Source organism: Neopelma chrysocephalum, unplaced genomic scaffold (assembly GCF_003984885.1).
Source record: "Neopelma chrysocephalum unplaced genomic scaffold, ASM398488v2 Primary Assembly neopelma1_23b, whole genome shotgun sequence".
Classification (NCBI taxonomy): domain Eukaryota; kingdom Metazoa; phylum Chordata; class Aves; order Passeriformes; family Pipridae; genus Neopelma; species Neopelma chrysocephalum.
Window position 1 is genome coordinate 9,892,547 of NW_020897692.1, and position 23,260 is coordinate 9,915,806.

The following is a 23,260-nucleotide window of genomic DNA, read 5'->3' on the forward strand; positions in this document are numbered from 1 at the left end:
GCGCGCCCGCCCCGCGCTGCCCGAACCCGGGATCTGCCGCGGGAGAGGCCCCTCCTGGTGCACCCCCGGCCTGTGCCGCTGGTCAGGTGCGTTATGGGGCTTTGCCTTCCTTATATGCGATGTATCTAGTGCGTGGAAATAACTGGGCTTCTCATGTGCACATCACGAATTTGACTGGTGGAGTTTTGTTTTGTTGTTTTTTTGTTTGTTTCTTTTCTTAATTTCCTGGTGTGTGCTTTTCATCTCGGGTGTAGATAAAACTAAGTGTTAGTTGTAGTGATGTACCTCCTGCTAGCAAAGAGGGGTCTGGATATTTTTTTTCCCCTTTAATATGTTGTGAACTACAGTAGTTAGGAAAACAGCAATTAATGTGTCTGAATTGTGGCTGTTAGCTACTTGTTGCAGATGCACTGTTGTATAATTTAGTCTCTGAATTTCTGAATACAGTTTAAGAGGAAGACTGAGCCCTGCTTGTGATGTTCATCAAAGACAGATTTCCCTTCGGGCTTGCTGGTTGCTTATAGTAGTTCTGAACTCCAGTACTTCTGAGACATAGACATGTGGAGAACTTTTGAGCTGACATAAAAGGAGGCAGAACAGTTTCCATCTGTAATGCGTCTGATAACGTCTGTTGGCATATACATTTTAGTTATATAACAAATGTTACAGTATGAATCAGATATTTGTTGTAGTCGGAACAGGTTTACTTACAGCATTGGATTTTTTCTGTAGCAAGAGGTGTATTGGCACAGGCATTTTCATGCATGTGGTGTTGAAGAATTGATAGTGATTAACTTGTTGAAAACATATGGATACATACCAATACTTTTGAATTTTCCTGAAATCAAGTATCACCAAGAAATTCAACTGGGAATTTCAAAGTGCATATTATGCCATTTTTATTTACTTATTTATTTGTAAGGCTGGGAGGCCATGTTTCTCATTTCAAATGATGGTCAGAAGTTGATAGGTAAACTTTATCATGAATCTTTCTCTTTTATCCTATAAATTATAAAGAATTGGAAGTGCAGTCTTAGTGTAGTATGGATTTGGGGTTTTTGTATATATTCAGAATATAAAAGGATGTGAAGAAGGAGATAGTGAGGAAAAAGATATTTTAAGGGTTGAAATAAGAACACTTGGTGAGAGACAAGTTCATTTACACCCTTTCTGAAAAACTTCTTTTGTTTGTGGAATGCAGGTAAATACCAACTTATTTAGCATATGTATCTAATGACATAAGATGTACTTCCTCAAAACTTGGACTTGATGCTGGATACTTATATGTGAAGAGGTGATGCTGACCAGGTCCTTTTTCTTTTCCTAGTCTTCTGTTCATAACAAAGTTTTCTTAGACTTCCTGATAAATGTTTCTATGGCCTTTTATACCTTGTCCCTTCCTAGATGTTGGGGTGTGTGTGTGAAATAGATTACTTTGTTTTTGATGCTTCTCTCCATCCCTTGTATTTGTTCTTGCTTCAATTGTCAAAAATGTGTGAACTTTGTATGACTTGACACTTTAGGCTTGTGAAAGCTGGCCCAGAAGTGTATTTGCAGCGTGACGGTTACATTTTGTACAAAAGCAGTGTTTTTCACTATGTCTTGTTCATTAAACAAAAACTTATTTATCTCAAACCACAGGATTTTAGCTTTAAGATAGAGGTTGATGATGAGCTAGCATTCTGTTTCTTCATATTTTTTTTTCATTTAAAATTCTTCCAGCTTTACGATGCTGACTCTTTCTGAAGACAGCATGTTTAGTCACGTTTGGGTACCACTTCTCAGAAATAAATGTCATGAGCTTTCACTAAACTTCATAGAAAAGTCTAAGCGGAGAAAAGTTTGGAAATAAAATTACCAGTAAATGTAGTGTTAGATGTCTGACTTTTACTCTAGGAGGGAATAAGGGCTCTGTGTAACACAGATGGATTTAATCCCAGGCTCTTTTGTTGTGCATGAAATCATGCCTTTTATTATATGTATATGTATAATAAATCATTCCTTTAATACCTATATGGATATCTTTTCAAGAGATTATGATGTTCCTGATTTTGTCCTTATTTTAAAAACATTTATTTAAGAATTCTTATTAGAGTTAATCTTCTTTTCTTAGACTGAAATTCACAGCCTTAGATGTTTCATTTCTTTAACTTAATTTGTGTTAAATTTGGTGCTATTTTCATCTTGTACATTACTTGTACATTTTTCTGTTTGGCCAGTGAAAGTAAATGTTTCGCTTTCTTCTATAAGCTAATACCATGCTGTGCGTCCCTGTAATGCTACAGGAAAATACATGAGTTCAGAAATACTATTCTACTTATTTTATATTCTTAAGCGATTTTTCTTGGATTTAAATATTTGTATATTTTCCTACGGTCACACTGTCTGGTATAAATTACTTGATCTGGTTTTGATAGTGTAGGCTCTTATTTCAGAGTGTCAATCTTGTTCTAATATTGCCAGTATTAAGATTTCTGTTTGTACTATAACCTAAGACCTTTTGAGAATTGAGTCCCTGGCAGGTCACTTTCAGTGTAGGTGTATTGAGGATGATGGGACTCTTCAGTAACAGATCTCAGGATGTTTTGTGTTCTCTTGCATTTGTTGTGAAAACTTAATAATTATAAACCAGCTATTTTTCTCTCTTTTTTTCTAAAAAAAGAGTGAGGATTTCTCATTTTGGGGGGCAGAATTTGAGGAGTTTTGTCTAAGTATTGTATTGCATTTTTAGGCTTCAAAACACCTATTTTAGGGCCCTTGTTAGTACACATGAGCAAGCTTTGGTGCATCATTTCACTCCAGGGTAATTGTTTTTTTTCATGATGTAGTTTCCCTGCGGGTGTAGCTGCTCTAATTGTATGCTGTGGATGAAAGCTGTGCATTTCTGTTGCATCCTTTGTGTAGGCACGAGTGCTCATCCAAATGTGTGGTTAGTCAGATAAGGGAGCTGAACTGTCGGAAAAATGAACAGTACAAGAATAACTTTCAGATGGTTCAACTCTGTTTTGGTGTGCAGCAACATCAGTCTTACCACCATCGTGAGGAGATGATAGGAGTGGGTGTGCAGGGCTTGGACAATGTGTTGGGGTTGCTTCCTTTGGGATCAAAGTGGACTTCTGCTGGATGAAGCCAACTGTTAAGATTCACGGCAACAATTTAGAGCTACTGTAGGGAGTGGTTTGTTTTTTGTTGGTCTTTTTTTTTTTTTTGAAGAGAGAGGTCTTCTATGGTACAAGCATTGTGGTGTTTATGATCAGAACTATTGTGTAAACTTTCTTGTCCAGAATATTCATGTAATTGTAATTTTCTCTGTTGAATTAGAATTATATTAATGATGGTGGTGGTTGAGGAGGGAGAAGGCAGGGACTTCACATCAAATAGGAGGATGGTGCAATGGGTTTAGTAGGCAGTATGCCTGTTGGGTGACTATTTTGCTAACATTTGTCCCTTTTGCTTCCCCAGCCCACAATTATGAAATGTGATTTCAATTGAAAATTACAAAATGTTCTTTTTATGCCATTCTACTTTCTTTCCTTTCAAGTTGTGCAAACCTACACGAAGTTACAAATAGTATCTGTGGAACTGGGACACTAAGTACACCGATACTGTGTTTCTTTGTTCATATAATACCCAAGGCTTCTAGGCAGCATTGTGGTTACTGTTTAGAAATTCTGTTTCTTAATAAGTAACCAGATAATAAGTGGTTTGTTTCTTCAGGAAATGTGCTATAAAGGTATTCAAAGAAATAAGGAGCAAAATTAAAGCTTACGTTGAATCAGAGAGCTGCATCATCACCTAGTTTTTATTAACAGTTTTTTGGGGAAAGTCTTTATGGTATTTTGGAAGGTGTTCTGAAAGGCTTGGCGCTGGGACTGAGAAAACTTGTGAAATGATTGTGATCCCTAGCCAGATTTTTGGTCTCATTATCAGTGCTTTTGTTGGACATATATCAACTGAAATGCTTTTCTCTTAGTTCTAAAAGACAAGCATTTCTGTTTTACAGACTGTTCCAATAATTGAGAATTTAGGTGATGTTAGAAGCTCTCTGTTTAAACTATTATATTGTGATGAGGGGGAACTCTTGTTCACTGTGAGAAGTACCACACATTTGTTTCTTCCACAGATAATCAAGAGGTTTGGCCAAATCAACTGTTCTGTGATAGTTCTTTCAAACTGAGACTGAGAAATACAGATGAGAGATGGGCTAAAGGGGAATATCAAGTTTCTAAGATGTACCTTTTATGAAAAAAACCACAAAAACTCCAGACCAATGAAACCCACAAAACATTGAGTGAATTTAAGAAAGGCAAACAGATACGGGTAATCTAACAGTAACAGGTATAGTTGAACCTCTTAGCCCATAAAGCTGAAAATGATGCTTTCTGTTCGTACCTTCTCATGTGGTAAGCTTACAGCAGTCTATCTGTACTAAGGTTTGAGTTTATCTGCTCTGGCCTCACACCTATTAAAAGCATTAAAAAGTTGAAAAAATAATATGTTATTGGGTTGGTTGGTTTCATATGGATCTATTTAATTAGAGAAAAAGTAATCTCACAGTAAAATAGTAGGCATTCTGGTAGGATATAGTGGCTAACTATCTTTATAGTTTTAGCCCAAGCATAATTAAAAAGTACATGAGAAATAAATATGTTTTGGGGAATATGGTTAATTCTCCAATTCTCCCCTCCCTGTCCTTTTTTGCTCCTGCCCCATCTGCCCAAAAAAGAAAAACGGGAATGAGAATTCTTCAGAGACAAGTACTTGCATTTCATTGTAATTCCTAATTTTACAGTGATAAGGCAGTGGCTGGTGGTACCCCATACTCTGTTAGATTGATGGTCTGATATAGTATAGCAATTACTGTAATTCAATTTGGAGCTTGTTTTGGGCAATATCTTACATAGCAGAATAGTTAAACCTGGGATAGCTGCTGGTATTAGTAAGATTGAGCTCTCGCATCTTGAAATATAGCTAGCTGACTGACTAGATTTTTTTTGTTAAATGTCCTTGTGTGGAAATGTGTTTTTTTAAAAGATATTTACGGTCAACCTTATAGTTAAGCGTGTCAACTGTTAGCCTGGTGGTGGTGGGAACCAACAATTCTGCAGGGAATGTTTCGGTGTGCAGAGCATTTGGAGCACTAGAATAAGGTCATATTTTGCTTGATGTCTGAAACACGCATAGTGAATAACTGCATCATGTATTGCAAATCTAACTAAAGAGTCTAGGTCAAATCATGATTCTTTTTATGCATTCATTATGATTCTGATGCTGAATTATTCTGCAGTCATGCAGAATGAAAATATAAGCACTTAGGTCTATTTCAAAGGTAAAGATTTGAATGTTAGTCCAAATAGCTGTGAAGCTGCATTTTGTGTATTCCCATGCTGCTTGTTTGGAATAAGTGAAGTTGGGAGTAGTAGGTAAAGGGTGAGGTTGAGGGCAATGCTGCTTCTTATTTTCTAGAAAATATTGTTTGTGCCTAAATCTGAAAAATTTGTATTTGCTAACAGAGTTTTAATTTTTGTTACAGTAATGTTTAGGAAGTGTTATTAACTTTTTTAAAAAGACTATGAGAACAAAAAAGAGTTTATTATTTTACTTTAAAAGCACGTCTTGTGTGCATTTCTTTTGGAAGAATAGAGCAGAATGAGACATTGCAGAAAGCCTAAAAGGGTGAGGAAGGAAAACAGCTAGAATTTCAGCTAGGTGGGATGGAAGAGGAAAAAAAAACCGCTGTACTTTTTATATGCTGTTTGACATCACAGTTTTGGCATAAAATTTTGAAATTCCTGTTTGTAGAGTCCAGTTTTCACTTTCATTTAAGGCTGTATGAATTTTAAATATGTGTACATCTGTTATTTTTTTCCTTTTGCTTTACTTTCTTCTCTTGGAATCAGAATGATATCAAATCAAATTTCTGTCATTCTATTGAGTTGTCATGAGCTTTTCTATTTCTGACAAAGCTTGTAAAGTTACTATCAAAACAAAAATTTATTTATCTCTTTTTTTTGGTCATGGAAATCTGTCTTGAAGGTGCTCTGACAGTAGTTTTGGGTTTTTTGGTGTTTTCTGTTTTTTGGTGGGTTTTTTATTATTTATTTTAGAAGGAGGACATAGGTTATAGGTATATTTTTGTTGGTTCTAGCTCCTTTTTACAATTTGTCAGTGCAAGAATTGTCTCCTGGTAGTCTGCACTGCAGAACAATCTGATTAATTGTAGTTTTCTTTGTCATTTAATGTATTAAATAAACTCACCTTGTCCTGTCTTGAGTTGTTGCTACCATGTTACGGTTATCTCTTCTGCATTTTTTTTTTCCTTTTTCAAAAAGAAGGAATTGGGACTAAGGTGAATTTCCATTATACACTTTTTAAAATCTGTGGCTTCTGTGGTAATGCTAATAGTTACACATACAAATCAGCACTGGAACAGGCTTTCTAGAGAGGCAGTTGCAGCCCCAAACCTGTTGGTGTTTGAGACATTTGGATAATGCCCTTAACACTGTGCTTTAACTTTTGGTCAGCCCTGCAGTGGTCAGGCAGTTGGACTAGATGATGATTGTAGTTTAATTGAAACTATTGTATTAGTACTGTTAGAATTTTTTTTGAAAAGAAATTATTTCATTTGGAGAAAACTTAAAAGCTTGTTTTTAATAGCCTATTTAAGTTCCACTTTTTACTTGTTTATAGAAGTAGAAAAAGGGAAGGAAAACTGTCGAAGTAAAACCTGTAATGAATTAAGAGTTTTCTTTCTCTGAGATTTTACATTTACCTACTTTTTATTTAATTTTCTGGTGTGCATTTTAGTCTCGTATAGTAATGGTTCATGAAATAGCTTTATAAACTTTCTGGAACTAGAAAGTATTTAAATGGACAGTGCCACTTTTTTTTGTAAAGCATACAGCTCACTTAGCATTGTTGAATCAGTTTGTAAATGAGCTGGTTGCAAATGCTGCTAAGTAGTGAACTGTGATTATTCAGAAAAATACTGTGGAGAAGCATCACAAAACTACTGCGGAACTTGGCATAAATAGCTCTTTTCACATAAATGGACTTAAATGAGAAGAGACTGTAGTGTGGGTGTAAGGTATATATTAAGATCTTTAATACAGATGAACAAGAATAATACAAATAGATCCCTCTTTTCAAAACATTTGCTTTAAAAACTGCAAGAGGAATTGAGCGTACCCAGTTTCTGCTAAAATAAAAACTGAACACATGGCTTATGACAAACCCTGAGAAGTATGACTCAAGATGTCAGCTTGCTGTAGTTTCGGAATGTGTCAAAGCCGATTTGCTTTATTTACTTTAGATTTTGTGCATTTGTTAGGGTGTGTAAAACTGTAGAGTTTTGAGCAGGATAAAATGACAACTGTATTGCATATTTAGCTGTATTATTTGTGGATAAACCAAAAAAATTAATCTTTGAGAGGCAACTTTGGATTTTGCAGACATAAATTCTGCTTTCAGATGGAATTATATGAAGAGCAGTGTTTCTTAAGTTTTTATGCTCCTTTTGATAGGAGCAGAGGAGAACAAAAGCTGAGGAAATGTATCGGGGCTGTTGCTGGCAAAAGCTGTACCTAGCTTCATTACTTATTGTGGGTGGCTATTTGGGTATTTTAGAGCTCTCAAGCATGTGTTTTGACTGTGATTCTCCTTTAAGCAGAAAAAAGGATGTTTGATTTGCTATTCTGGTTCATTTTTCTTATCAGTAATATGCAAATTCTGAATTCTGGATTACTTTTTGCCACTCTTCTAACAGGGTGCCTGTCTGACATTGAATTTAGCAATTTTAAATTACCTGATCTGTACGATCAACTGCAACTGTATTGAAGTAAAATATAATTTTTGATGTTTTTTAAAGAAAAGCCTTTTTCTTTTTTTTTGAACTTTTGTGAATTTTGTGAGTCATTTAACTTTTAGGCAGTCAAATTTAGACATCTTGCAAGGCCTAATACAAATGTGATATAATCCACAGAAGGAAAGCCCTGCTTTACAGGTAGCAGCTAAACATTTACCACCCATGGGAAGTAGTGAATGAATTCTCATTTTGCTTTGCCATGCAGCTTTTGCTTTACCTATTAAACTGTCTTTATCTCAAACCACAAGTTTTTACTCTTTTACCCATCTGATTTTCTCCCCCATTTCACTGTGGTGGGAATGAGCAAGTGGCTTCGTGGGGCTGAGCTGTGGCAGGGTTAGACCACAACAGGAGAGAGAAAACTTTCCCTCCTTCACCAGAAGGTTGTGGTGGTGCTGGTGGTATTACTAGTGTAAGCAAGGCTTTTCCAGAGCCTCAGTTTCAGACATCAGCACTCTTTATATTAACAAACTGCTAGAATACATGAGACTGTTACGGTGTGTCAGCAAGATAGGAGCACATTTGAGGAAGAATGAGGTATATACCTGGTAATTCGGTGTAATACAGAAGCATCATTGTGCCCAAATATCTGTCATGCCCTCTTCTAGTTGAAGAATAACGAAATGTCGTAAGCTTTTACTGCAGTGTTTCTTTTTTTTTTTTCTTCTGTGAAGTAAAGCTGTGAAGATGTATTTCAGGCTGTGTGAAGGATGAAACTATTACATGCCAGATCCTGCACAAGAACTGAAGAAAACTGAATCTATTCTCCCTCTTAATTTATTATTTTAAATTTTTTTTGTTATAGTCTGAGCTGACAATAGCTTATGCATTTAAAAAATACTATTTCTTCAGCAAAAGCCTTATGTTAGTAGAATTTTATTGTTGTCACAGAAATTTCAAAACTTTTTTCCCCCTTGTTATATAAGACAGTTTTCTGATTTAGAATTCTAGTAGTTCAAAAGAATGGACTGGTTTTGACTGGGAGGTCATTAATACTGGTTTAACTGGTTATAATCAAGTTCTGTTGCTGATAATAGGACCTTGTTTTGGTACTTTGCAGTTTAAAATTATGAACTGTTACCAAAATTCGTCATCTTTGTAGTATAAAAGGGATCACATAAAGAATTTTAGAGTTGAATTACTTAAGCCAACATTTTTGTCAAAAAGTTTTAGATGTAAAATAAATAATTAAATCCAGTTGTGGAGCTTCAATGAGATGTTGTAATTTAGGTGAATTGAGGCAGAGTGGTTTTGCATTTCCCTCTACAAAGCTGTGTTGCTTATTTGGTATTTGTGAATCTTGCAAGAATTCTGTAAATGTTGCTGTCTTTACAATCTTTGTCTCATCTTTATCTTACAGTAGTTTAAATTGAACAGGCCACTACTTAAATATACTATTGAGTATATACTCTTTTTGTGATTATATGGGAGCTTATTTGTGTATGAACAACTGTACCTTAAAGTCAGAAAGTAGTAAATACCAACAGTTCTCTGTACAAAGTGACATGTGCTGAATAGAAGAATTAATTAGGACCAGCTGGAATGAATTATTATACTTAAAGGTCGTAATTTGTTTTTATCCCTAATATCCTATAATTTTCTTACAAATTTGTGTAACAGTTTGGGGAAAAAAGATTAAACTAGCAATGCATCAAAAATATTGTGTTGTTTATCAAATGTTTTGTTTGCTCTTTGATATAATAGGTGAAATATTACAGACACTTGGCACCTGATCACTTGCTTCAAATATGCCATCGACTTGGACCACTTCTAGAGCAAGAAATTCCACAAAGTGTCCCTGGAGTGCAGACGTTATTAGGAGCTGGCAGACAGTCTTTGCTTCGTACAAACAAAAGTATGAAAATTTTATGGGAATTTTGAGAGTTCTTGGTACTTCATGGGTTTCCTGTGGTTTTCTTTAAAAAAAAAAAGCATTTACCTAAATCTTTTTTTGTTGCAAACAGGTTGCAAACATGTTGTATGGAAGGGATCTGCTCTTGCTGCACTACATTGTGGAAGGCCTCCAGAGTCTCCTGTAAATTATGGCAGTCCACCTAGTATAGGTAAGTTCACTTTTATTCTGGCATTGCCATTATAATACCTAACTCCCAGGCTGATTGATGATTGTGATGATGAGAGCCAAGTAATAGTTCTGTCCTTATTTGTGTCACGTACCTTACTTTTAGTGTTTTTATTAAGATGCCGTGTTGCCATATTTATTGTAAATTCATAGACTAGTTCTGCTCTAAAGCTAATTTTGTCTTTGAAGTATAAAATTGAATAAAATACATTCAAACAGTGAATACATAAAAATAAAACTCTCTTTCTTAAAGATGTAATAAAGCTGCCAGTAGATAAATAATTAGTACTGTAGGACAGCAAGGCCTGCACCCATTGTTAGGGAGAGAAAGTCGTGTCAACTGGTAATGGTTTCCTTTGAGTCTTCCAGAAGTTATTCTTTTTGCTCTCTGGTCTGTTCAGTAATTTTGTAGCTGTGCTTTAGTTTGCTTTGCTGTGCTGTGTGGTGAAGCATGCATGTGCTGTCTGTACTGATGAAAAACTGAAAGTTGGAGGTCAGTGGTATTACAGTTATTATTTTTAAGCTCTCATATGGTCCCTAAAACATGTTTGTTAGCTTTTAACCTTTTAAGAACCAAGATACATGTTTGTTTAGTTGCTAGAAGGATCAAGACTTGTATATTTTAGGAGATTTAAAGACCACCCCATTTCTTTTATTCATGGATAGAAAAGTGTGCAAAATCACTTGTCTTTCTCTGTTGATGTCCAGGGAAGGGAGAAAATCTGATTAAGACCAAATTGTTAGTGTGGATTACACCAAAACAGGAGTGTTTTTTACCAAAACAGTAGTTGCAGATAGATGTGCAGTGGTGGATGAAAGTGGACAGAGAATATCCAATTGATTCGCTTTGGATGAGGTGCAGCAGCTTCTGCAAAGACAAAGGTTTCTGTCTTGGCAAAAAAGACAAGACTCTGGTTATATTGGGGAACTACTATATAACTATGTAACAATGTATACAAGGTATATATATACTATACAGTAACAATGTATAAATATATAGCCAGCTGCTATGAGGAACAGAGACATTTTTAATGTGGTAACTTGCCATTACAATTTTTCAATCTCTAAACTCCTTTTGGAGGCTGTTGGTATAAGTTTTTAATGAATTTAGATAGATATATAAAACATAAAATATATAATTGAGAGAGCTTAATTTCTGCTATTTATAATTTTTTCTAATGTTGAAGGAAATCAAAATGAAATCTCAAAATACTCACCATTACACTTTATCCAGAGAATTATAGTTCTGTCCTAACAGCTGAAGCAGAACCATGCTACACATATGCTCTTAAGTTGAGCACAGCCAATTTTGCTTTGGTCAGATGGCAGAGTATTTGGTGTCCTAGTAGTATTGCCATTTTAAAGCACAAGTTGCATGCTTTCCATGATATTTTGTAGATGCTTGGAATATAGGAAGAGAAACGTGGTTTTGCTTGGTTTTTAGAGCTGAGTTTTCAGAACCTCCTCACCTGATACCGATATTGGTCAGAAGTGGTTCCCTTAAACTCTTATGTAGCACCTGCATCCATTCAATGTGGTTTTGTTTAGAGCTGCTATTTTGGTATTCATATAGAGAGCTTTTTCTGTGTTGTTCTCTAGATGTGTGGGAGAAAATGCTTGTTGCCGAATTGAATAATCCCCCTCTTGAGTGGTTGTGGAATGGCATGATGATTGTAAACTTAAAAAATCTTGGGCTGGAATAGCAGCTATTTCTGCAAGATGATTGTAGGACTGAGCTTTCTCATAGCTAAGATTCCTTTAGTGGTTGTTTAGCTTTTCTTTTACTCGCAAATACATTTTAAAATATGTTGTAATCAGAATTGATAAGGACTGTTTTGCATTTTACTGTAGCTTGCAGTATGTAGCAGCTAGTGTATACTTTTAAAGGGAAAAAGACCAGTGTATGAGATCCATGGTAGCTGGAGTTCAAAAAAAGGTAGAGTTGCTGTGGTAGTGAAATTAAATGTTAAGAAAAATAACTTTCAGACAGTTTTTTTGAGAAGAACAAGTCAGGCTTTTAAAATAAGTGTTTTTATTGAATCCTTTGCAGAGCACTGAATATTTGCAAAATTACAGTTATTTCAACATACCACTTTTTTCATGACCAGTAATTTCCTTTTCCAAACATTGAGATAAGTGCTGGTAACTGAATGTTTTCAACTGAAGTGTGTTTGGATTTTTGGGATATTTGGTTCAGAGCTGCATGTTAAAGCATTTGAGTTTGATTTATCGTATTCTACTCTGATCTGTCAATGAAATGATGAACTAGAATGGCACTTCTTTTATAAATTAAATTAGACATTTTTTTCTGTTTCCTTAAATAACTTCCAGTGTTCCCACAGTGTGGGCAATATGATGGGAAGTCTGTTCTTTATGTATTTGCTCAACAGAAAGAAAAAAAATAATTAGAATATATTATTTTTCAGACTGTATGTATTTCAGGTGGATAACCTACTAATTTTTGAGGTGCAGAAAAGATACTGAAATCCTTTTATGTTGTGCAGGAAAACTTAATGCACATTTCAGTCAACATACAGAAATATTCATTTAGTTTTATCTTCTTGGATGCAGAAAAAGAGCTCTTTTTCCCTTTAATTTTTCCAGTAATTTTCAGGAACTGCTGAAAAAGAAAAGAACCTAAGCGTAAACCCTGAAGAGCTTTGAGCTCAGAACTCAGTTGTCAAGTGCGAGGACCTGAGTGAGACTGGCTTTTTGCCACAGACAGTGAAGAGTGTTTTTCCTGACCGGTGAAAATATCTGCCTTTCAAAAACAGTATTTCATAGTTTTGCGGAGTAATCCACCTCAAGAAAGGTTCTGAGGCATTTTATGCTTTTTTCTGTTTTTTTAAATGGCGCTGCTGTTTTGGCTGTAAAGAGAATACAAGGTTCTGAAAGCAGTGTAGATGTCTATTTTTACAAAAATAGTAAATACTTTAGGCCTAAAAGCTTATCTAAGAGTACTTTGTGTAACTGTATTGTTCTGTTAACTACAGTAAAAAAAATTAAGGAAAACACTGTCTTTATGTTAAAAGATCTATGTAAAAGTAACATCTTGTTATATATGTTTATTCAAGTATAAAGTGAATTATACTAAAGTAGATGACATGTTGTTATGCAAGAAAAAATGAGCTGCAGAAGGCTTATGAAACTTTGAGTAAAATACCAATGGAATAAATATATAGTAAAAGCAAGTGGAATTTCATTGAAGTCTGGGAAGTTTGGAAATGCTTGAGACTGTATTGCTTTAATTTGTTTTTACCTTCTGTCTTTTGAAATATCTCAGCTCTTACCATTCTGAATTAGTAAGGGTTGGCAGTTACTTTCATCAAGCAAATTAATATTACATGTGAAGTTTGAGATGTATATAGGATTTTTGTATTTTCAGAAATACGTAATTTTCGAGTCTGTATACTTTTACTTTCATGATATGCCCAGGGACAAGTTCTGGCTTGATCGAATAACTAGCTTAACCGCATTACTTGGTTGACAGTCATCTATAAGCCAAGAGGCTTAGAGTGCTGCATAGAGTTCAGAAGCTCAACAGAGAAATGGGAGGAAGGTAAAGTCAATTCAAGCTGATTTTTTTGAGTCTTCACAATTTTGAAGAAGGGGAGGAAAAAAAACCCCTCAACAGCCTAGAACTGAATGCTTGATATGTTCAGTCTTACTGTCTTGGAGAGTGAAAGGAGTTGTCTAGCAGTCTCTTCTTTACTATTATTTTTAACAGCTCTAAATCCCTCAGTATTCATTGGAGGACTGTTTTAACTCTTAAGTTAATGAAACTTGATTCAATAAGGGTAAGAGTTGTAAGTGAAGTATATTTTTTGGGTGTCCTTCCAGGATTCTTCTGAATCTTGTTCTATTTTAGTGTGAATGAAAGGAGAATGGAAGTGGACTCTGGTCTTCAGAACAGAACCTCCATTAGTTAATACAACTCGAGAAAGGAAGAAAATGAAAGATTGTGTATGGTTTTAAAAAATGTAACTTACACTTGGCACAAACTGACTAGCGGATAAGGAAGATTACTATCCTCCATCTTTAAGGCATTTCACATTCAAGGATAAGACCATGTAAATAAGGTGATAGAATCAGTCACTTTAGTAAAATTAAAATAAGAAAGCCAAGGGGAAAAAAATAAGCATGGCTAATACTGCCATATCTTTCAGACCCCCAAATTCATTTTCCTTTTAACAAATTGCTGTTTTTCTTTAAGCTGCTTGTTCTATTTTGGGTGAGGAGTGAGTTAGAGACACTGAAATTTTGAAGGCGTTCAGTTGGTGCCTGTTGCATGCCTTTTGAGTGGGAGAAAATCTACAGTCTTTTGTAAGTTTCACTGAAAACGCCTACTGCTTCACTTTCATTAGCTTTGTTGAGTTTTACGTTCTTCCTAGAGAAGCCAAACAAATAAGCTGCTTTTAACTCTTTGACATGTGTGGTTTTCAGATTAAGGTTGTTGGCAGCAGTGAATTGTGACAGTAGAAGGAAGATTTTAAAAAACAGAGTAGCATTTTATTAAGTTTTAAGAGCTAAGCTCTTCATTCACAGTTTGGGTCCCTGAGTTGCCCTTATAAAAAAAGGAATCTATGCTCTTAGCTTTAGAGCTTAAGGTTAGAGCCTTTGGGTCAAGAATGCCATGTTTCTTGCTCTACCCCACTTACTTTTTTTTTTTTTAACTGTAGTAAAAGATCCTGAGCAATTTTTATTTGCCCTGTCTTTCAAAGGAGGGTTAGACTAGATTTTCAGAGGTCCCTTTCACCTTCAAGCATTCTGTGTTTCTGCAGTAACAAAAGTTGGAGTTCTTCTGGCATTAAATCTGGTGAGTGGATGCGAAGAGGGTTTTTACAGGTCTTTCAGCAGTAGAAGGAGCAGTAGGTCCTGCTGCAGAATGGGGCAGGGGACCTGAAGTAGGACAAGAAGGAATCTCTGTGGAACTAAAGGTAGATCCTCCTCATCTCAGTCCTTGGGCAAGTGATGAAGCAAATATTCCTGGAAGCCAAAGTACAAAAAAAAAAAAAAAAAAAAGAAAACCAGTACACATTTAAATTGTTGGCATTGATCTGTGAAGAAGTCATGCTTGACTAGCCCAGTATCCTTTTAAATGAGATCAGTGGCTTGGAGGATGAGGGGACATTAATGAATGTTATTTATCCTGACTTCAGCAAGGCTTTCTGAACTGACTCCCATAACATTCTCACTGACAAACTGAAAAGATACAGGCAGAAGTGCTAGGATCAAAGGGCTGTGATCAGCAGGATGAATTGCAGTGACTGGCACGAGAGCCAGTCACTCCAGAGGTTGGTACTAGAGCCGGTATTGTTCAGCAGCTTCACTGGATGATGAAACACTAAGTTTTGCTAATGATGCAAAACTAGGAGTGACTGATTGAGGAGGACCTTGAGAGGGTGGAGAAATGGGTCAACAGGAATCTAATGAAGTTTCACAAAGAGAAAAGGTTCTGCCCTTACAGAGGAATAACCTCATGCACCAGTGGACACTGGGGGTTGACCGGCTGGAAAGCAGCTTGGTAGAGAACTGTCTGGCTGTCCTGGTGTTGAACATGTCAGACACAATGTGCCCTTGCACGAAACTCAAGCAGCATCCTGGGCTGCTGGAGGCAGTACATTGCCATTAGGTCTAGGATATTCCTTCTCCTCTAGTCATTGATCACACCTGGAGTGTGGGGTCCAGCTCCTCAGGAAAAGACAGATGTGGACAGACTGTAGCTAGTCTAGCAAAGGACTAGGAAGATGATGAAGGGGGATTGAGGTATCTGTCATACAGGGAGAAGCCAAAAGACCTGGGATTGTTTAGCCTTGAGAAGAGAAAGCATGTTGGGGGTGGGGTGGTGGTGGGTACTATCAATGGTTATAAATACTTGAAAGGGAGCATGCGGTGAAGGTGGAGCCAGACTCTTCTCATTGGTGCATCCTGACAGGACAGAGGTCATGAACCAAAGCTGAAATAGAGGAACTTCAATTTAAACATAAGAAAACAGGTTTTGGGGTTGATCAAAGCTCTGATACAGGCTTCCCAGAGAGAAGTGTCCATCCTTGGAGGTATTCAAAACTGGACTGGACACAGCACTGCTCTCACTGACCCTAATCTTAGAGAAGATGATCTCTAGAGCCTCCTTCCCTCCTCAGCCATTCAGTGCTTCGGTGATAGTAGACAATTTCAGTCTTTGAGGCTGGTCACGTCGTATGAAGATGAGCCCAGTTACTCAAAACTAGATGCCACTATGTTTTATTTGGAACCAGTTGGTAAAAAATTGATAGCATCTTAAAATAATATAACTTGTGGCAAAGTTTTCTTTACATGTTCAAAATGTCAACAAATTTGCATCTTTCTCAGACATTGGTTTTTACTGATAAGTTACCTTCATTATTAAATATGAAGAATCCTGATTTTGAAACCAAAATATCCTTTGGAAGTAAGTGGTGGTTTATCGTACTGTGTTGTGCAACAACCACTTAATAACATCAGCTTTTTTGTTTATTTTCAATTTTATGTATTTATTTTTAAAGCAGAGTCATGGATAAGCAGTAGATGGGCATGTAAAACTAGGTTAATATTAATTTCCTTGGTCAGCCAGGCCTTGGATAGGAATTTTTTCAATGCAGTGTCCACTCCTCAGTACCTTTCCAACAAGGAGCAAGCAATCTCTATTCTGTTATTTTCTTCATTCTCCAGCACTTCCCTTTATGTTGGTTGACTCACTGTAAGGCCCAACCAGCATTCTCTAACCCCTCCTGGGATCAAGTATCATTTTCCTTCCCTCCCTGATGTATAGTTTGTGGCAACTGTTTAACTGCTTATACCTTTTCAATCTTCCTATGATTAACACCGTGTTCATACTCATTTGTGTGAGGCCAAGCAAAGACAGATAAGTGTTAATATGGCTAAAACAAGAGAGATATATTAGACTTCCTGTCACAGAGGCTTCTAAATTTACTTATTGTCCGAATGCAGTTAAAATCAAGCTAAATAGATAGGAGACTACGTAAGACCTGACAAACATTGATGCTAGATATGTGTAACGATTGTTATACAACCAAGGCCTGTAATTTGTACAAAGGCGTTATTAACAGTTGGGAACCTTTCTCATCTTAGCTTGCACCAGAAAAATCAATTTTATTGTTTGGCTGCAGGAATTTTTGACACAGCTATTTTTAATTTTGACCTGTGCTCTGGAGGAAAAAAAAGCTTATTCTGTTTGTTCGTGTGTATTTGTTTTTTTTTTTTCTGGATGGATGTGTTTTGAGTTTTGTTTGTTGGGTTTTTTTGTTTGTTTGTTTTTTTTTTGAGGGGGGTGTTTCTTTTTTGGTTTTGTGGTTTTTTTGTTTTTTTTTTTTAAACTGTTGAGTGATTGTCAGGTTCCAAAACTGAATGTATCTTGTGCCTGAACTAATTTTGGTTTCCTGCTGTTCTGAAGTAGACTATTGTCAAGGAAAAACTGTCATAAACCAAATGCTATTGTGTCTTTTCCTAGTATGAGGGGAAGGTGAAGATGTAGTAGAGCCTTAAGATGTAGTGTCTCATTGAGTAAAAGTGCTTTGCTCTACAGCTAATGATTCCACTCCTTCACATAGCTTCTTGAACTAGGAAAACTTCCTTGAATCCTTGGGCTACATAGGCAGTTAAGTGAAATGTTTCAGGGATGTTCTTTTGGCCTTAGGCTAATGGGCTTGACACTTGGCCATACCACAAAAAGCTTTTGGTTCTTATAGAGTAGTTACAATCCAGCTGTAAAAATTTGCATAGTTTCATCTGTGCTGGTTCATGAACCACTGCTATGGGTGTCTGGGCCAAACCTAGGTGATGCAGGAGGTTTGTAGCTGTTTCACAGTTGATACTAGGGAGCAAGTTGTCCATGAACCAGCAGTGTGCCCTTGTGGCCAAGAAGGCCAGTAATATCCTAGGGTACATTAGGAAGAACGTTGCCAGCAGGTTGAGGGAGATGATCTTGCCCCTCTACTCAGCCAGAGTGAGGGCTTGTCTTGAGTGCTGTGTCTGTTTCTGGGCTCCTCAGTACAAGAGAGACACGGAGCTCCTGGAGCTGGTCCAGCAGACGGCTACAAAGACGATTTTTAAGGGTCTAGAGCATCTCTCTTATGAGGAAAGGCTGAGAGAGTTGGGCCTGTTAATACTTGAGAAGAGATAACTGAAGGGGGGACCTTATCAACGTATATGAGTATCTGAAGGGAGGGTGTAAAGAGGATGGAGCCAGGCTCTTCTTGGTGATGCCAAGCAATAGGATATGAAGCAATGGGCAGAAGCTGATGCACAGAAAGTTCCACCTGAACACGAGGAAGGACTTCTTTACTGTGTGAGTGACCACACACTGGAACAGGTTGCCCAGAGAGGTTGTAGTGTCTCCCTCACTGGAGCTATTGAAGAACTGTCATGATGCAATCCTGTGCCATATGCTCTAGGATGACCATGCTTGAGCAGGGAGGTTGGACTGGATGACCCACTGTGATCCCTTCCACTCTTGCTTCCAGCCTTCCAACACCATTCCAATGTTGAAATAAACTTTCCATCCTGTTCAAGTATTTTAGTTTATGAGCACAATATAAATGCTGTCTCTTTTTTCTTTACTGGTAGTGGATACCCTGTTTTCAAGAAAACTAAATGGAAAATACAGACTTGAACGCCTTGTGCCAACTGCAGTCTATCAACATATGAAGATGCACAAACGAATTTTAGGACACTTATCTTCTGTATACTGTGTAACTTTTGATCGGACTGGCAGGCGAATATTTACTGTGAGTACAAAATCTTTATTTTTGTAGATTTATTTTTTTAAGTGCACGTAGTATGTCACCTAATTGTTTCCAAAAAATGAATATAGTACAGATACTGATTATGTATGAAGAGCAGATAAATGCTTTACTACTATTACTCTCATTCTTGCTTTTTAGTAAACATACTGGTTTGCATGCATTTTAACCATTTTATTGGTTAAAATAGTTTTCACATAGGTGTCTTAAGACTAGATGTGATGGTGATTGCTATTCTGTGTGGTTCAGTGGGAAAACTGTTCTTTTTCAGTGGAAAGAATTTATCCTATGTAACTTCTTTTTTCTGGACTCGTTTTCTCTAGCAAAAACATAAACAAAACAGTGGATCGCCATCACAATTTGATTAGGAAGTCAGAACAATCAGTCTGTAAATACAGATTATTTTGACTCCTTTCTATAAACTTTTGTTAAATTTAAAGCATGACTATTATGTTTATAGTCTGGTGATACACTTGCATTTGATACAGCATGTAGAAGAAAACTAGAAAGCTGAAAATTCACGTGGTGTATTGTAAAAAATGTTGGTTCACAAACAAATTGTCTTTATGAGATCCTAGGATTTTTTTTTTAAATACCGGTATTTTTAGTATTTTTAACTATTTACCTTTTTTATTGTTGTTCTTCAGACGTAAATATCAGACAGATGTCTGAAATCAGTAGTGAATTGTGGGTTTCCCAAAGAATGGGGTTTATAAAACTGGATAGGTGTTAGTATAATTTGGATTTCTTGGTAAGTAGTCAATTTCAGTAGAGACAAAGATAAACACACACCTCATGCCAGTTGGTGATGCTTTGGCTGCATTTATTGCCTTTCCACAAACGCTGGATGTAATTGATACCTGTGTGGATTCAGGAGCTTGATTGTGTCCCTTTTAACGACATGGCAGATAACCGAACAATGCAGGTAGAAGTACAGTTCAGGTTTCCTGTATCATGTATTGCAGTCCTAACTTCTACAATTCTTTCAAGGTGGTTGTAAATATAATTCACCCTTTTACCCACATACATTTTGCTTTACTGCATGGAGGGTTGTGTGGTTGCAGGGACGGACACTTGAAGTGTTTTGAACAGGCCTGTTTGTTTGTTTGTTACTTGAGGCATAGCAGAGATTCTTTTTCATATTTCTTTAGCTTTCATTGGCAAGCTAAGTCATAGGCATTAAAATCTTATGTCCTGTAGTTTATGCATGGTTAACCTGTCAGGAAAAGGATTCTGTTGTGGGTTTATTTTTTATGTGACATGGTAGAATGCATTGAAGATTTTGTGTACCAGGTATAAAAAACGCACATGCTGACACTATTCACCTTAAAATAAAACCTTCCCTTTGTGCTTCCCAGATGAAGCGAATAAAACTCCTTCTTAAGGTCTTCTAGTTCCTAATTTTTCTGCAACTTTCCCATGTTCCTAAAATCATTATTTTCAGAAATATACAAAACTTGTGTGTGTCTATGGTGATCGTTCCTTGTTGCACATTCCCTTGCTTTTTGCAGTCTGATTTAAAAGTGGTTAAAGAGAGAGAATTCTCTTGACTGTAATAGCAGTTTGTTTCCAAGAGAGAAGTAGAAGAACCTGAAATGAAAAAGAGAGGGGAGGAGGGGTAGTGCAGGGGGCAGGGCTCAACCTCAGAGCTTTGCTGGCAGTCCTTTGCTGACTGGTGTCCTTGAAAAAAAATTCCCAGTTTAGAACATGATTACTTCAATCTGGTGCTAAACGAAGTCACTATAGAAATTAATTGTGGCTGCTGAATTTTTCATTTTGGAGGGCTTGGGACAGAACTTCTGCATTTTTAGGTAAATTTTTTTGTGTAGATGTTTAAGTGGTTGTTGGCAAATGGAAAACCAATGGGTTGTATTCCACATTTCAGTAACATCCGAGTTGCTGTATCTGACCTGTTGTAGTTGGTAGGTGGATAGTCATGAAACTTGTGTTGTAATTGCGTCTATATAATGAAATGGTGCCAATTCTTTTCAATTTATACCGCTATGACTTCTAAAGTCTCCAGTGTAGCCTGTAAATTTGCAGGCATCAGTAGGGAATTCTTCCTGCCTTACATGTTTGCTCTGCAACCTTCAGTGTGATGTTAGCTAGATAAGTTGTTTTAGATTTATAATTGTCTCTAGAAGATGCATCATAATTGTTTCCTGTTCTACCTGACCTCTGAGGGATTGAAAGCCTCTAAATTCAAGCTTTGTTCATATTCTGTTTCAAATTAAAAGGAAAGAAAGTGATCTCAGCACATTTTTGAGTCATGCTCATCTGGGAGACGTTGTCTTTGCTAGAAAAATGATGCTTTTATTTTGCCTAAAGACAGTGGAAACAGGACATTATGCATTTTTCCTACTAGTTTAGTAGGTCTTTATTGTGTTCGCTTAGTAAGGATTTGGTAGCGGAGGCGCTGCAGTGGTGGCTTCTATGAGAAGCTGCCAGAAGCTTCCCCCATGTTCGACAGAGTGAATGCCAGCCAGCTCCAGGATGGACCCACTGCTGGCCAGGGCCAAGCCCATCAGTGATGGTGGTATTGTATGGTATGGGATGGTGGTATGGGATAATGTGTTTAAGAAGGAGGAAAAAATCCCAGGGCAACTGCATCTGGGAGAGAGGAGTGAAAATATGTGAGAGAAACAGCCCTGCAGACCTGAATGTGAGTGAAGGAGGAGGAGGTGCTTCAGTCTCTGGAGCAGAGATTCCCCTGCAGACTGTGGGGAAGACCTTGGTGAGGCAGGCTGTCCCCCTGCAGCCCATGGAGGTAGATGCTTTATATTCTGGCTCTCTTGAAAAGTATGACTTGCAGAACCCATGCAGGGTAGTAGAAACAAGCATTATCTTCTCTAGCTCCTGCACTACTTAACTTTCTGACTGCAAAGAGGGATGGCTATCTCCTTTTTTCCCTACCTTTATCTTCCTGTCTCCTCTGAGATTACTCTTTCTAGGGAATAATAAAGATTGTGTAATAGTCTGTGTAAGATTTCCAACCCAAGATTAATTTGTGTGTTTCTTGGCAGTTTCACTTCAGCCCACAAGTGTGTGTAATGGTAGGAAAATGAACCAATTTTACTCCATACCTTGGCAATGCAGTCATCACTTCTCTCTTGGTGCTGAACTTGTTCTAGGATTCACTTTTGACAGATGCTTTTTAATAGGCACATAATTCCTAGCAGTTGTAGATATAACCTTGGAAATGTGAGCCAGTGCCCTTACTAGTAGAACTGCGACAGTATTTTAAGAGTTGTGGATTGTCCCACTCAGTTCAGATGTAATCACATGAATTTATTTGAACTCCAACATTGTTATCTTGCCAAGATGCTGCATAATTTACAATTTTACCTTGTTTTTTAAATTTTTTTTTTCACTTTTCCTTCTCTCTCTTCCTCCCCCTTCCCCTTTTCCCCCTCCCCTTTTTTTCTTGTTGAGATTTGGCTGACAGTCATTTTTCTCTGCAATAGAGATGTATAACAGATGCCTCTATAGCCAGCTGGAAGGGAGCAGGCTTGTTTTATGCTGATCTTCTTTCCTTGGTTTGCAGTTATTAAATAGACCTCTGGGGACCCTCGAGGTGTCATTAGATCCCAGAAATTTATTTTTTCTTGCTGATCATTTTACATCTTTACATTGTCAGTGAGTGATTTCCACCTTTTAAAGTGTTTTGGCAGTTTTGGTTTCACCATTCCCTACTACTTTCAGGTCTCTCTTTTGAGCAGTGAGACTATTATTTGCAGTGTTACACACATGCAAGCACGAGTAGGTTTTTGTCTCTGCTTGTTGGTTTTTTTGATGGTGACTGCACTTTCGAGAAGAATATACAACCTTCTTCATACTCTAAAGTCTTACATCATGATAACAGAACAACATGAGCTGATACTATCTTTCAGATAATTATTTCATCAAGTAGGTGGACAGTTTGAAGCTTTAGATATAGAAGTGCTAATTTGAATAGAAACAGGAACATTTATGGAAACTTATTAGTTGAGGAGCATGGGTGAAAAAATCAAATCTAAGTGCTTTATAGGTGCTTGTATGTTTGTTTTAAGGAAGCAAAGGGGTGAAAACTGAATCTGCTTAGAGCTTTATAAGGAGAGATTAGAGAAAAAGGGGCCCTTTTTCCTGTAAACTGCTTTTAAAGCTCTATGCAGCACGTTTGCTAGTTCTGTTATAAATCCTATCTAAGAATGGACTTTGGTAGTCATTTTACCACAGTAATGAAAGTATATCGTAATACAATTATTTGGTATGAACCTCAAAAGTCACAGATTACAGAATGATTGGGGTTGGAAGGGACCTCTAGAGATCACCTAGTCCAACCCCACCCTGCTAAAGCAGGTAAAGCCGAAAGACTCACTCAATGAACCCACTCCTTGTCATCCTGGCCTGCCCCTTCTGAAGAGCCTGTATCCATCCACAGCAGCAACTACCTGAAAGGAGATGGGTGTCAGTCTCTTCTCTCAGGAACCAGCAGTAGGACTTAAGTAGGTCTTAAGCTCTGCCAGGGGAGGTTTAGTTTGGATATTAGGAAAAAAG

The 23,260-nt window shown here is 37.0% G+C and overlaps 1 protein-coding gene across 2 annotated transcripts in view; it reads left to right on the forward strand.

The window, feature by feature from the left end:
• Positions 1-23,260, forward strand: part of PHIP (pleckstrin homology domain interacting protein) — a 112,316-nt gene that overhangs the window by 6,015 nt on the left and 83,041 nt on the right. For both annotated transcript variants that reach the window (XM_027696873.1, XM_027696864.1), the window contains exons 5-7: positions 9,569-9,719; positions 9,829-9,927; positions 18,549-18,709. In XM_027696873.1, coding sequence (XP_027552674.1) covers positions 9,569-9,719; positions 9,829-9,927; positions 18,549-18,709 — 411 coding nt within the window. The remainder of the gene's footprint in view (positions 1-9,568; positions 9,720-9,828; positions 9,928-18,548; positions 18,710-23,260) is intronic.